The 15,817-nt window shown below is 43.3% G+C and overlaps 1 protein-coding gene across 4 annotated transcripts in view; it reads right to left on the bottom strand.

Moving 5' to 3' along the window:
* gtf3c1 (general transcription factor IIIC subunit 1) overlaps window positions 1–15,817 on the bottom strand; it is a 101,680-nt gene that overhangs the window by 78,975 nt on the left and 6,888 nt on the right. For 3 of the 4 annotated variants that reach the window (XR_014029754.1, XM_081360146.1, XM_081360148.1), the window contains 14 exons: window positions 14,051–14,154; window positions 13,809–13,962; window positions 10,957–11,060; window positions 10,586–10,740; window positions 10,324–10,500; window positions 9,984–10,129; window positions 8,288–8,385; window positions 7,157–7,253; window positions 6,888–7,068; window positions 3,280–3,379; window positions 3,058–3,193; window positions 2,869–2,956; window positions 1,654–1,806; window positions 1,424–1,569 (listed from right to left, as the gene is read on the bottom strand). Coding sequence is in view for 3 of the 4 variants with exons in the window: in XM_081360146.1 (XP_081216272.1) it covers window positions 1,424–1,569; window positions 1,654–1,806; window positions 2,869–2,956; window positions 3,058–3,193; window positions 3,280–3,379; window positions 6,888–7,068; window positions 7,157–7,253; window positions 8,288–8,385; window positions 9,984–10,129; window positions 10,324–10,500; window positions 10,586–10,740; window positions 10,957–11,060; window positions 13,809–13,962; window positions 14,051–14,154 (1,839 nt within the window). In the remaining variant the exon portion in view is untranslated. The remainder of the gene's footprint in view (window positions 1–1,423; window positions 1,570–1,653; window positions 1,807–2,868; window positions 2,957–3,057; window positions 3,194–3,279; window positions 3,380–6,887; window positions 7,069–7,156; window positions 7,254–8,287; window positions 8,386–9,983; window positions 10,130–10,323; window positions 10,501–10,585; window positions 10,741–10,956; window positions 11,061–13,808; window positions 13,963–14,050; window positions 14,155–15,817) is intronic. The other variant, XM_081360147.1, reaches the window with a different exon arrangement.

Below are 15,817 nucleotides of genomic sequence, written 5' to 3'. Positions count from 1 at the left end.
AGTGCTGGGACCACTTCTCTTCTCCATCTACATGTCATCACTAGTGTCTGTCATTCAGAAACATGGTTTATCCCATCACTGTTATCATCTAGCTACTGGAGTGCCTCAGGGCTCAGTGCTGGGACCACTTCTCTTCTCTATCTACATGTCATCACTAGTGTCTGTCATTCAAAAACATGGTTTATCCCATCACTGTTATCATCTAGCTACTGGAGTGCCTCAGGGCTCAGTGCTGGGACCGCTTCTCTTCTCCATCTACATGTCATCACTAGGATCTGTCATTCAGAAATATGGTTTATCCCATCATTGTTATCATCTAGCTACTGGAGTGCCTCAGGGCTCAGTGCTGGGACCGCTTCTCTTCTCCATCTACATGTCATCACTAGGATCTGTCATTCAGAAATATGGTTTATCCCATCACTGTTATCATCTAGCTACTGGAGTGCCTCAGGGCTCAGTGCTGGGACCACTTCTCTTCTCCATCTACATGTCATCACTAGGATCTGTCATTCAGAAACATGGTCTATCCCATCACTGTTATCATCTAGCTACTGGAGTGCCTCAGGGCTCAGTGCTGGGACCACTTCTCTTCTCCATCTACATGTCATCACTAGGATCTGTCATTCAGAAATATGGTTTATCCCATCACTGTTATCATCTAGCTAATTGGGGTGCCTCAGGGCTCAGTGCTGGGACCGCTTCTCTTCTCCATCTACATGTCATCACTAGGATCTGTCATTCAGAAACATGGTTTATCTCATCACTGTTATCATCTAGCTACTGGAGTGCCTCAGGGCTCAGTGCTGGGACCGCTTCTCTTCTCAATCTACATGTCATCACTAGTGTCTGTCATTCAGAAACATGGTTTATCCCATCACTGTTATCATCTAGCTACTGGAGTGCCTCAGGGCTCAGTGCTGGGACCGCTTCTCTTCTCCATCTACATGTCATCACTAGTGTCTGTCATTCAGAAACATGGTTTACCCCATCACTGTTATCATCTAGCTACTGGAGTGCCTCAGGGCTCAGTGCTGGGACCGCTTCTCTTCTCCATCTACATGTCATCACTAGATCTGTCATTCAGAAACATGGTTTATCCCATCACTGTTATCATCTAGCTACTGGAGTGCCTCAGGGCTCAGTGCTGGGACCGCTTCTCTTCTCAATCTACATGTCATCACTAGATCTGTCATTCAGAAACACGATTTTTCCCATCACTGTTATCATCATGCCCTGGGTTTCCACTGTCAGGCCAAAAGAGGGATTGCAAGTGTGTGCCAGGGCCAGTCGCGTTTCCACTTTCATGCTGAGATAGTTAGTGTTTAATGATGTTGTTATTCAGAAAACAGGTAATTAACAAACATTTTCCATCATAATTTTTGTGTTAACGAACACTAGTGTGTGTGTGTGAGTGCGCGGGTACCTTGCGGTTGAGGAAGTGGCTGGCGACGCGGCAAAGCATCAGCAGACTGTCCTCCATGTGTGTCCACGCCACTCTCTGCCTGGTCATCTGTAGAAGAGCACGCTGGTCCGTCTCGTCCTGGGCCTGACTCTGCCTGCTCGCTCGCACTGACTCACACACACACACACTTCCTGATGAGCTACATGACATCACCACCATTTAATACATCAACGTTCTGTTAGCGCCAGTACCTTTCTTCTTCTTGCGTGCCGGTTTGCTGCTGTCCGTCTTGGGTCTCTTGCGTTTGAGGTTTCGTCCTCCACACACCTCCTGGTTTCTGCTGGCCGGCTGCGAGCTCAGACGCACCTCCTCCTCCAGGACAGCAGGGGGCGCCACCTTCGCCCCTGACCACCACACAGAGACTCATAATCGGATATAACACCAGGGCTGCATCTGAAATTGCCCCATTTACCCTTAAATAGGCCACTTTTTGAGGGGACAGCCATTTGTAGTGGTGTCCGAAACCGTAGTGGACATTCCTGAGTGCACTCATTCAATCCCACAATACACCACAATAAGGAGTGTGTATGCTCTCTGATGTATGCTCAATGGCTAGAGAATACCCATAATGCACTGTGAGAGTCGCGCGCTGAATGAATTTCCGCGTCTGACCAGAAGATGGCGCTGAATCATCCATTCATTTTCCAAACCGCTGGTCCAAAGTGGCTACAGCATTATCATAAAAGTATAAATTCCTTTTTAATTGATTATTAGATTGCTTAATTACGGTTTATGTATGCTAGTTTCTATGTCAGAGTTCAAGATAAATCTCTTCATTACTACTGGAGATGCCAGTTTGCTTCATTTTAAATGATTATTAAGCAGTACAAACTATGGAAAAGCTGCAGGGCTTCCAGCGCACTCAGTGTCCGAATTCACTCACTCGTTTTCATTCACTCCTTCAGTGGACTAAATTAGTGGACTAATGTACAGGGGGGGGCGTTTTCGAACACAGCACAGTTTAGGCGTCTTAATGCTTTGATTGACCAATAGGGGCTTTCACACCGGATAGTTCTAGGAACTCTGTTATAGGAACTCGTCACCAGGGTGGTTTCACGAGAACTAGTGGCTCCAATAGGAATGTTTTCCTGTTCGCATTCACACAGCCAGTAGGAACTCATTCTGTTCATTAGTTTACGATCTGTCTAACAGTCCTGTCTAACACGTTATTAAGATAGAACTGTTATACAAAGAAAGTAGACAGTAATAAAAAGTTATTAGCGTATGCCGTGTGGTTGATGTCCAGTGTTGCTGAGCAGAAATACATAATCATGTTTCAGTGTAAAGGATCAGTGTAAAGGTTAAGAGGTTCATCTATCACTGAACTATGAAGAGGTTCTTCCGGTGCAAAAGCCCCTATTTACAGCACGGCAACAGTTCTGAATGTGTGTGTGTGTGTGTGTTACCGGTGAGCGCAGCCGGTTTGGGCGGAGGGTGTTTGGACAGCAGGTTCCTCAGTCTGACGGTATGATGCGTTCCTGAATCTTCAGTGCTCTGACAACATCACAAACACATTAACACACAGCGCAACAGTGCTGACATCACACACACATGTGTGTGTGTGTGTGTGTGTGTGTGTGTGTGTGTGTGTATACCTGTCTGTTTTGGTTGATCAGGTGACTGGTCCACGTCCAGTTGCGTTTCAGGTGGCTGAAAAAGCATGAGTCCAGTCCGCCAGCACCCTGCCCGTCGCCCGGGGTAACGCCATCATCCACCACGTCACAGCTGCCCCTATCAAAAGGAAACACAACGAACATGACATCAGCCAATCAGGTGACAGACTATCCAGCCTGAGCCAATCAGAATGGCTGACTCACTGTAGCGTGTACAGCAGCCTGGTGTTGTTCTCCATTGTCACAATGACATCAGACTCCGCCCCCTCAGCATTACTGTCTCCAGGGCGCGGCCGGATTACACCTGAAACACATTTGTGGTTATAGTACGGTTGTTCTATTCAGGCTGAGGGTTTGGCGCATTGATGTTGTGATGGTGTTGTATTTAGGTTGAGGGTTTGGCGCAGTAATGTTGTGGTTGTGTTGTGGTTGAGTTGTACTAAGGTTGAGGTTTTGGTGCAGTAATGTTGTGGTAGTGTTGTATTTATGTTGATAGTTTGGCGCAGTAATGTTGCGGTAATGTTGTGGTAGTGTATTTAGGTTAAGGGTTTGGCGCAGTAATGTTGCGGTAATGTTGTGGTAGTGTATTTAGGTTGATGGTTTGGCGCAGTGATGTTGCGGTAGTGTATTAAGGTTAAGGGTTTGGCACAGTAATGTTGCAGTAATGTTGTGGTAGTGTATTTAGGTTAAGGGTTTGGCGCAGTAATGTTGCAGTAATGTTGTGGTAGTGTATTTAGGTTGATGGTTTGGTGCAGTAATGTTGCGGTAGTGTATTTAGGTTAAGGGTTTGGCGCAGTAATGTTGTGGTAGTGTATTTAGGTTGATGGTTTGGCGCAGTAATGTTGCGGTAGTGTATTTAGGTTAAGGGTTTGGCGCAGTAATGTTGTGGTAGTGTATTTAGGTTGATGGTTTGGTGCAGTAATGTTGCGGTAGTTTATTTAGGTTGATGGTTTGGTGCAGTAATGTTGCGGTAGTGTATTTAGGTTAAGGGTTTGGCGCAGTAATGTTGTGGTAGTGTATTTAGGTTAAGGGTTTGGCGCAGTAATGTTGTGGTAGTGTATTTAGGTTAAGGGTTTGGCGCAGTAATGTTGCGGTAGTGTATTTAGGTTAAGGGTTTGGCGCAGTAATGTTGCGGTAGTGTATTTAGGTTAAGGGTTTGGCGCAGTAATGTTGCGGTAGTGTATTTAGGTTGATGGTTTGGTGCAGTAATGTTGCGGTAGTGTATTTAGGTTAAGGGTTTGGCGCAGTAATGTTGTGGTAGTGTATTTAGGTTGATGGTTTGGTGCAGTAATGTTGTGGTAGTGTATTTAGGTTAAGGGTTTGGCGCAGTAATGTTGTGGTAGTGTATTTAGGTTGATGGTTTGGTGCAGTAATGTTGCGGTAGTGTATTTAGGTTAAGGGTTTGGCGCAGTAATGTTGCGGTAGTGTATTTAGGTTGATGGTTTGGTGCAGTAATGTTGCGGTAGTGTATTTAGGTTAAGGGTTTGGCGCAGTAATGTTGTGGTAGTGTATTTAGGTTAAGGGTTTGGTGCAGTAATGTTGCGGTAGTGTATTTAGGTTAAGGGTTTGGCGCAGTAATGTTGTGGTAGTGTATTTAGGTTGATGGTTTGGTGCAGTAATGCTGTGGTAGTGTATTTAGGTTAAGGGTTTGGCGCAGTAATGTTGTGGTAGTGTATTTAGGTTGATGGTTTGGTGCAGTAATGTTGCGGTAGTGTATTTAGGTTAAGGGTTTGGCGCAGTAATGTTGTGGTAGTGTATTTAGGTTGATGGTTTGGTGCAGTAATGTTGCGGTAGTGTATTTAGGTTAAGGGTTTGGCGCAGTAATGTTGCGGTAGTGTATTTAGGTTAAGGGTTTGGCGCAGTAATGTTGTGGTAGTGTATTTAGGTTAAGGGTTTGGCGCAGTAATGTTGTGGTAGTGTATTTAGGTTGATGGTTTGGTGCAGTAATGTTGTGGTAGTGTATTTAGGTTAAGGGTTTGGCGCAGTAATGTTGTGGTAGTGTATTTAGGTTAAGGGTTTGGCGCAGTAATGTTGTGGTAGTGTATTTAGGTTGATGGTTTGGTGCAGTAATGTCGTGGTAGTGTATTTAGGTTAAGGGTTTGGCGCAGTAATGTTGCGGTAGTGTATTTAGGTTAAGGGTTTGGCGCAGTAATGTTGTGGTAGTGTATTTAGGTTAAGGGTTTGGCGCAGTAATGTTGCGGTAGTGTATTTAGGTTAAGGGTTTGGCGCAGTAATGTTGCGGTAGTGTATTTAGGTTAAGGGTTTGGCGCAGTAATGTTGTGGTAGTGTATTTAGGTTAAGGGTTTGGCGCAGTAATGTTGTGGTAGTGTATTTAGGTTAAGGGTTTGGCGCAGTAATGTTGTGGTAGTGTATTTAGGTTGATGGTTTGGCGCAGTAATGTCGTGGTAGTGTATTTAGGTTAAGGGTTTGGCGCAGTAATGTTGCGGTAGTGTATTTAGGTTAAGGGTTTGGCGCAGTAATGTTGTGGTAGTGTATTTAGGTTAAGGGTTTGGCGCAGTAATGTTGCGGTAGTGTATTTAGGTTAAGGGTTTGGCGCAGTAATGTTGCGGTAGTGTATTTAGGTTAAGGGTTTGGCGCAGTAATGTTGTGGTAGTGTATTTAGGTTAAGGGTTTGGCACAGTAATGTTGTGGTAGTGTATTTAGGTTAAGGGTTTGGCGCAGTAATGTTGTGGTAGTGTATTTAGGTTAAGGGTTTGGCGCAGTAATGTTGCGGTAGTGTATTTAGGATAAGGGTTTGGCGCAGTAATGTTGTGGTAGTGTATTTAGGTTAAGGGTTTGGCACAGTAATGTTGCAGTAATGTTGTGGTAGTGTATTTAGGTTAAGGGTTTGGCGCAGTAATGTTGCGGTAGTGTATTTAGGTTAAGGGTTTGGCGCAGTAATGTTGCGTTAGTGTATTTAGGTTAAGGGTTTGGCACAGTAATGTTGCGGTAGTGTATTTAGGTTAAGGGTTTGGCGCAGTAATGTTGTGGTAGTGTATTTAGGTTAAGGGTTTGGCGCAGTAATGTTGCGGTAGTGTATTTAGGTTAAGGGTTTGGCGCAGTAATGTTGCGGTAGTGTATTTAGGTTAAGGGTTTGGCGCAGTAATGTTGTGGTAGTGTATTTAGGTTAAGGGTTTGGCGCAGTAATGTTGTGGTAGTGTATTTAGGTTAAGGGTTTGGCACAGTAATGTTGCAGTAATGTTGTGGTAGTGTATTTAGGTTAAGGGTTTGGCGCAGTAATGTTGTGGTAGTGTATTTAGGTTAAGGGTTTGGCGCAGTAATGTTGCGGTAGTGTATTTAGGTTAAGGGTTTGGCGCAGTAATGTTGTGGTAGTGTATTTAGGTTAAGGGTTTGGCGCAGTAATGTTGTGGTAGTGTATTTAGGTTAAGGGTTTGGCACAGTAATGTTGCGGTAGTGTATTTAGGTTAAGGGTTTGGCGCAGTAATGTTGTGGTAGTGTATTTAGGTTAAGGGTTTGGCGCAGTAATGTTGTGGTAGTGTATTTAGGTTGTGTTTTTTGTAGGTTGAGGGTTTGGCGCGGTAATGTTGCGGTAGTGTTGTATTTAGGTTGATGGTTTGGCGCAGTAATGTTGCGGTAATGTTGGGGTTATGTTGGGGTTGTGTTTTTTGTAGGTTGAGGGTTTGGCGCGGTAGTGTTGTATTTAGGTTGATGGTTTGGCGCAGTAATGTTGCGTTAATGATGCGGTTGTGTTGTATTTAGACTATTCCCAGCTTTCATAGCAGCTGAATGAACCAACCAACCGAACTCTGACTTCACGCCCATGAGTGATACAGCACGTTGTGTGTCTGTACCTAGAGGTGTGTTGAGACACACACACAGCAGGTCGAACCAGTAGTTCTCCACGTCCTGAGCACTGCTGAACACGTAGTGTCTCCGCTCAAATGCACGCATTGTCTCGATGGCCCTGTTATAGTGCGGGTCACACACCGTTGTGTCCACGATTTTAGCCTTCGTCTTCAGGAAGACAAACACCTAATACAAACATAAATGTATTAATGATATAATACACACAATAAACATTACCTATGAAGTGATCATGTGACTGTGGCCTCCTGCTCACCTGATCTTTATCCATGAACTTCTCCGTGGGCCCGAACTGCAGCAAACCCATGAAACACAACCTCTGGAGACTCTCGTGGAAACTGAAGATGTACTTCCTGTGTGAGGGACATCATCATCATCATCATAACACTTTATTCAGCATCTGACTGTGTGGGAGTGTGAAAGATAGTGTGAGAGTGATAGTGTGTGTGTCTGTGTGTGAGTGTGTGTGCGAGAGATAATAATAATACAAATATTTTGTTACATTTGTATGGCGCTTTTTCTAAGACCTCAAAGCGCTTTACATAGAAGGGGGGAATCTCCTCAACCACCACCAATGTGCAGCATCCACTTGGATGATGCGACGGCAGCCATATTGCGCCAGAACACCCACCACACACCAGCTTACTGGTGGATAGGAGACAGTGATGAAGCCAATCAGTATATATGGGGAGGATTAGGAGGCCAGGATGGACAGAGGCCACTGGGCAAATTTGGCCAGGATGCCGGGGTTACACCCCTACTCTTTCGAAAGACATCCTGGGATTTTTAATGACCACAGAGAGTCAGGACCTCGGTTTAACGTCTCATCCGAAGGACGGTACACTTTTGACAGTATAGTGTCCCCATCACTATACTGGGGCATTAGGACCCACACAGACCACAGGGTGAGCGCCCCCTGCTGGCCTCACTAACACCTCTTCCAGCAGCAACCTGGTTTTTCTCACGAGGTCTCCCATCCAGGTACTGACCAGGCTCAGCCCTGCTTAGCTTCAGTGGGCAACCAGTCTTGGGCTACAGGGTGATATGGCTGCTGACTTTAGATAGATCTCAGATAGTGTGAGTGTGTGTGTGAGTGAGTAAATGAGTGAGAGTGATAGTGTGAGTGTGTGTGAGTAAATGAGTGAGTGTGAGTGTGAGAGTGAGTGAGTAAATGAGTGAGTTTGAGTGTGTGTGTGAGTGAGTAAATGAGTGAGTTTGAGTGTGTGTGTGAGTGAGTAAATGAGTGAGAGTGATAGTGTGAGTGTGTGTGAGTGAGTAAATGAGTGAGTGTGAGTGTGAGAGAGAGAGCCAGTGTGTCTGTGTGTGTGTGTGTCTGTGTGTGTGTGTGTGAGTGTGTGTGTGTGTGTGTGTGTGTGTGTGTGTTTGCCTCTTGTGCAGCAGTTGTCTCTTTATATCAGCAGGGAGGAATCTGATCAGATAATGTTTCTTCACTGGATCATTCAGGTACTCCTCCAAACCTGCAACCTGAACACAACACAACATTACTGCACCAAATTATGATTAAAAATATAACTTATTTTGCTATTCAAATTCTAAAAATCAAACAAATCAATAAAGACATATATCACTATTGTACTGTAAAATAAAAACACTTATTTTGATGGAAAACGACCGAAAGCCCTAAAGCTTTTCTTCTGATAGTCTTGATGTTGTTTTCAGGCTCTACTAGAGCAGGTTCCCTTTCGAGGCGGTAACTTCAACATAACGTCAGCGTGACGCATACGGGAACTCCTCCCTTCTCCACTTTCGCTGAAGTCTGGTGGGCTAACGGCAGCTGGGGACAGCTGGCCAATTGAAGCAAAGCATGCAAAAACAGGCAGGTTCGTGGGCAGTATCAAACGCATGGGAGCGATAATTACGCCAGAATCTCTTTCTCCAAGCTGTCATCATTGAAGCTGCACCTGAGGACTAGTTAACCTTTTCTTCCTTGCATCCGATGGCTAACCTTTGCAGGATTTGTGCGGGCTCCAGCGACCCGCCCCACACCTACGAGTAAAACTGCGCCGCCTGCCTGGGCCTGGCCCACTGCCGGTGTGCACTCGAGAGGGCTCTTTCTATACGGCGGAGGCCCACTGCCGCCAGCGAGCCGCTGCTAAGCCCTCCCACACCCAGGAATGGCATTTTTACTGTGTGTAAATTAGGGCTGTTTTCGACTAAGGATTTTCATAGTCGAATCTGATTCGTTAGATTTTGCCGTAGTCGACTGATAGTCGAACCTTTTTTTTTTCTTTTTTTTTTTTTAGATAGCAGCTAGATTTTTTTCCATTTCAAACAAAAGAGCTAAAAAACACATATATATCACACATATATCATAACATTTCATAAACATGAGGAGCAATATGAGAGAGAAATTTGGTGATGGTTGTTTAGGTACATTAAATCAGGTAAAGCTTTTTCACGCCCATGAGAACCGCGTGGAGTCAACTCACAGCCGATCCGCAGCCCTGCTGAAAATGTGAAGCAGATTTTTGAAAACATTTTTATCTATTTACATTAGTAAGCTACAGGACATCCTCTTTCAAAACATGACCTGAAAAAATAAAATAAAAATGGTACCCAGCCCTTCTGAAAATGCGAATGCGTCTCTGTCCCCAGCACATTTCAAACCAAACTGACGCCCATGTATTGGACTATGAGGTTCATAGTCGAATCAGACCTCTCCGAATCGAATCGTCGAATCCTCGACTATTAGAAGTCAGCCCTAGTGTAAATCAATATAAGCAGCGGCACAACGGTTCATATGCTCATTATCTCCAAATTATGTCCAGAAATGGATAAATATTAAGTCCTCTGTTTAAAACAAATAAAGAACTGTAGTAGAACGGTAATTATGCGCAGACAGCGAGAACTCTGTATATTCGAGCAGTGAGCGCATGTCAATATAAATATATTCAGATTTGAAGCTTGTGACACATAAACGCGCATAAACATCAACTCGATCTCGTTTCACGGTCATGTATGTAAACGTAGCCAGTGATATAGAGAACAACTGGAGCTTTTTCAGGCTCTAACAGATGATGTGACGCAGGTGCTCTTTAACTCACAGGTGTGTGTGTGTGTACCTGATAGTTGACCTGCACGACCTGCATGAACACGCTGAGTGGCAGCGACACCAGAACATCACTGATGAGGGCCCATCCGAACCCGAAGTCTTTATGCAGAGGGATGGGGGGGATGAACCTCTTCCAGGTGTTCTCCTTCACGTACACTACACACACACACACACACACACACACACAGGTGTGTTTGAGAGAGTCACTCGGCTAAAAACCCTCAAATCCTTCAGACCAGTCCTCCATACACACACACTCACACTCTCTCAGACACACTAACACACAGAAACACACGAGTGTTTGAGAGAGTCACTCAGCTCATGTTCACATCACCTGACCCCAGACTGACCTCTAAACCCCTCAGTCTCCGGGTCGGTCTCCGGGTCGGTCTCCGGGTCGGGAAGCGGGTCTGCAGGATTGGATCTTCTGATTGGATGGCCGTAGATCAGGAACCACAGGAAGGAGTGAACGATACGCAGACGAGGCATCTTGGGCTGGAACCCCATCGAGCGCCCGAGCCCTGGAACTGAGACGCGAGATCTGACTGTGAATATGAGGCGCTCAGGCTCGCGTGTGTGCGTGTGTGTGTGTGTGTGTGTGTGTGTGTGTACCGAGGACAGGTCTGAAGGACTTGAGTGTTGTGACGCCCATCTTCTCGGACACCTTCTTCGGGGCGCTGCTCTGAGACGGGCGTGTGTGTGATGAAGCTTTACTCTCCTTCTTCTCCTGTGCGCTGGACTTCACTTTCTCTGCCTGAGACTCAACGCTAAGAGAGAGAACAATTAAAATACACCAGAGATCAAGACGTTTCTTAATGCTTTCATTAGAAGTAGAGTCTTCTGTAACTTTATAAATGTCTTTACTGTCACTTTTTACCAGTTTAATGTGTCCTTGATGAATAAAAGTGTTGATTTCTACACTGACTGTAGTGAAGCAGACGTCAGGTGTGTGTGTGTGTGTGTGTGTGTGTGTGTGTACTCACCGAGCTGCAGAGGCCGAGCTGGACATGCGCATGCGGATCTGCTCTATGGCACTTTTGAGCAGCGGATCGTCAGGAGTAACAGAGGGATGAACCACGAACTCAACCTGAGACACACCAGTGTGTTAGCTGAGGTGTATCTGTGTGTGTGTGTGTGTGTGTGTGTGTGGTGGAAAGAGTACTAAAAAAAAAGTGCTTAAGTAAAAATATTGCCAAGTCATTTGTTAGTTAAGTTCATTGGTTGGCGCCTAGCCTTTTCTGTAGTATTATTAGTACAGTGTTCACTGAGTTTGATAATATAATTTATCTCTATTAATATCAGTCTAATGCATTAAGCCATGCTAGCGTTTCAGAGCGTCCCCGGGGACGCGGGTTTCCTGACATCATCGCGCACAATAGAAGTCCCATTTAATTGGCTAGGCACCAACCAATAAAACGGCTCCTTTGAACAGGAAAAAGGATTTTCATTTGAATAATGTCATAATTGAAAGCAAAGAAGGTTAAGTGAGAGGTCTGATAAAAAGAGAGAGATGTACAGCAGTATGTGCCAGTAAAATCAATAATTAAGTGGGGTACGGTTAACTTGTTAAATTAAATGCTCTTTTTTTTCCCGTCCTACTGAAAATGTGCTGGGAGCCTGCTATAGTAACCAACTACACTTTCACATGCATCTGATTGACAGATGAATCATGCGACCTTATTTCAGTGTTGTTGAGGGTTTTCAGCTTTGTACATTCAGTCTAACTGTATTGTCAAAGAGGGCGAGCTTTATCATTTAAATGAACTGTGTGCAAGTATTTTAGACACTTACATCGTTCTTGCTCTGTCCATGCAGTAACTGTGTCCATGTTATGAGCCATTTACTTCAACTGCTCAGTGCTCTGGTATTATCAATGGGATGACCCATTTCAGTTGCCATGATTAAATTTTAAATCAGAATATTTGCATAGCTCACTTTCTGTACATTCACTGAAATATTGAAACGTTAGCGATACTGATTCAAAACACAAGCGCCAGTGATTGACTGTCAAAGCACGGTTGAAGTCCCCGCCCCCCAGATGACCTGGACATTTGATTTGTTTTGCACCCAAGTCAGACCCGTCCGTGATTGGCTGAAGCACTTCAGATCCGTCTGTTATTGGCTGAAGCGCTTCCGATCTGTCTGTTATTGGCTGAAGCGCTTCAGATCTGTCCGTTATTGGCTGAAGCGCTTCCGATCTGTCTGTTATTGGCTGAAGCGCTTCAGATCTGTCCGTTATTGGCTGAAGCGCTTCAGACCTATCTGTGATTGGCTGAAGCGCTTTAGACCTGTCTGTGATTGGCTGAAGGGCTTCAGATCTGTCTGTGATTGGCTGAAGCGCTTCAGACCTATCTGTGATTGGCTGAAGCGCTTTAGACCTGTCTGTGATTGGCTGAAGGGCTTCAGATCTGTCTGTGATTGGCTGAAGCGCTTTAGACCTGTCCGTGATTGGCTGAAGCGCTTCAGACCTGTCTGTTATTGGCTGGAAGGCTTCAGACCTGTCCGTTATTGGCTGAAGCGCTTCAGACCTGTCTGTGATTGGCTGAAGCGCTTTAAACCTGTCTGTGATTGGCTGAAGGGCTTCAGAGCTGTCTGTGATTGGCTGAAGCGCTTTAGACCTGTCTGTGATTGGCTGAAGGGCTTCAGACCTGTCTGTGATTGGCTGAAGCGCTTCAGACCTGTCCGTGATTGGCTGAAGCGCTTCAGACCTGTCCGTTATTGGCTGAAGCGCTTCAGACCTGTCCGTTATTGGCTGAAGCGCTTCAGACCTGTCCGTTATTGGCTGAAGCGCTTCAGACCTGTCCGTTATTGGCTGAAGCGCTTCAGACCTGTCCGTGATTGGCTGAAGCGCTTCAGACCTGTCCGTGATTGGCTGAAGCGCTTCAGACCTGTCCGTGATTGGCTGAAGCGCTTCAGACCTGTCCGTTATTGGCTGAAGCGCTTCAGACCTGTCTGTGATTGGCTGAAGCGCTTTAGATCTGTCTGTGATTGGCTGAAGCGCTTTAGATCTGTCTGTGATTGGCTGAAGGGCTTCAGACCTGTCTGTTATTGGCTGAAGCGCTTCAGATCTGTCTGTTATTGGCTGAAGGGCTTCAGACCTGTCTGTTATTGGCTGAAGCGCTTCAGATCTGTCTGTTATTGGCTGAAGCGCTTCAGATCTGTCTGTTATTGGCTGAAGGGCTTCAGATCTGTCTGTTATTGGCTGAAGCGTTTCAGATCTGTCTGTTATTGGCTGAAGCGCTTCAGATCTGTCTGTTATTGGCTGAAGGGCTTCAGACCTGTCTGTTATTGGCTGAAGGGCTTCAGACCTGTCTGTTATTGGCTGAAGCGCTTCAGACCTGTCCGTGATTGGCTGAAGCGCTTCAGACCTGTCCGTTATTGGCTGAAGCGCATCAGACCTGTCTGTGATTGGCTGAAGCGCTTTAGATCTGTCTGTGATTGGCTGAAGGGCTTCAGATCTGTCTGTGATTTGCTGAAGCGCTTTAGATCTGTCTGTGATTGGCTGAAGCTCAGGGCTCCACCGCAGTAGTTTGAATAGTGTCTGTCAAATGTCAGCTCGCCCTGTTGCTCCGTCGACACCTTTGTCAAAGTACTTGTTCTTTTGGTGAAAAATAAATGTAGCGAAGTTGAATACTTTATTTTTATTCTACTCAAGTAAAAGTAAAAGTACCACAATTTAATAATACTCAAGAAAGTAGAAAAAAATAGAAAAATCTACTCAAGCACTCTAACGAAAGTATTTGTAATTAGTTACTTTCCACCTCTGATGTGTGTGTGTGTGTGTGTGTGTGTGTGTGTGTGTGTGTGTGTGTGAGAGTGAGTGTTGCGCACACACCTTCTTCTGCACTCCGTCCTGTATGACGATGGTCCTGTAGAGTTTGAGTAAACCCTCTCGAGACAGCGAGCGGATCAGCCTCACCACACTCTTCTTACACACTTTAGTGCTCACGCCATCCTTCCTCTCCTCCTCCGTCAGCAGCTTCTGCAGCCTAACACACACACACACACACACACACACACACGTGTTCATCTGACACGCGTACAGCGCTGAGAGCTCATCGTGAGAGCGAGTCTTACGAGTAGAAGCCCTCGATGATCTTGCTGCAGCGGACGGCCTCTATGATCATGTTCTTGCGCTTCAGCAGTCGGTACGTCTCGTGGATCTCCACCTTCTTCGTCTTCTGCGGAGGAACACACCATCCATCACACCACAATAACTTAACACTTATCATTGTCGTTAACGTAACTATCGTTATAGTTATCGTTACAGTTATAATTATCTTTAACGAAACTATTGTTATAGTTATTAGTTATCATTGTCGTTAACGTAACTATCGTTATAGTTATCGTTACAGTTATAATTATCTTTAACGTAACTATTGTTATAGTTATTAGTTATAATTGTCGTTAACGTAACTATCGTTATAGTTATCGTTACAGTTATAATTATCTTTAACGTAACTATTGTTATAGTTATTAGTTATCATTGTCGTTAACGTAACTATCGTTATAGTTATCGTTACAGTTATAATTATCTTTAACGTAACTATTGTTATAGTTATTAGTTATCATTGTCGTTAACGTAACTATCGTTATAGTTATCGTTACAGTTACAATTATCTTTAACGTAACTATTGTTATAGTTATTAGTTATCATTGTCGTTAATGTAACTATCGTTATAGTTATCGTTACAGTTATAATTATCTTTAACGTAACTATTGTTATAGTTATTAGTTATCATTGTCGTTAACGTAACTATCGTTATAGTTATCGTTACAGTTATAATTATCTTTAACGTAACTATTATTATAGTTATTAGTTATCATTGTCGTTAACGTAACTATCGTTATAGTTATCGTTACAGTTATAATTATCTTTAACGTAACTATTGTTATAGTTATTAGTTATCATTGTCGTTAACATAACTATCGTTATAGTTATCGTTACAGTTATTATTATCTTTAACGAAACTATTGTTATAGTTATTAGTTATCATTGTCGTTAACGTAACTATCGTTATAGTTATCGTTACAGTTATAATTATCTTTAACGTAACTATTGTTATTGTTATTAGTTATCATTGTCGTTAACGTAACTATCGTTATAGTTATCGTTACAGTTATAATTATCTTTAACGTAACTATTGTTATAGTTATTAGTTATCATTGTCGTTAACGTAACTATCGTTATAGTTATCGTTACAGTTATAATTATCTTTAACGTAACTATTGTTATAGTTATTAGTTATCATTGTCGTTAACATAACTATCGTTATAGTTATCATTACAGTTAGAATTATCTTTAACGTAACTATTGTTATAGTTATTAGTTATCATTGTCGTTAACGTAACTATCGTTATAGTTATCGTTACAGTTATAATTATCTTTAACGAAACTATTGTTATAGTTATTAGTTATTGTCGTTAACGTAACTATCGTTATAGTTATCGTTACAGTTATAATTATCTTTGACGTAACTATTGTTATAGTTATTAGTAATCATTGTCGTTAACGTAACTATCGTTATAGTTATCGTTACAGTTATAATTATCTTTAACGTAACTATTGTTATAGTTATTAGTTATCATTGTCGTTAACGTAACTATCGTTACATTTATCAGTACAGTTATAATTATCTTTAACGTAACTATTGTTATAGTTATTAGTTATCATTGTCGTTAACGTAACTATCGTTATAGTTATCGTTACAGTTATAATTATCTTTAACGTAACTATTGTTATAGTTATTAGTTATCATTGTCGTTAACGTAACTATCGTTACATTTATCGTTACAGTTATAATTATCATATCGACAGAATTTTCATTTTTGGGTGAACAATCC

This window comes from Scardinius erythrophthalmus (assembly GCF_964197995.2).
Source record: "Scardinius erythrophthalmus genome assembly, chromosome: 3".
Classification (NCBI taxonomy): Eukaryota; Metazoa; Chordata; class Actinopteri; order Cypriniformes; family Leuciscidae; genus Scardinius; species Scardinius erythrophthalmus.
This window is presented reverse-complemented; position numbering and strand designations above follow the sequence as displayed.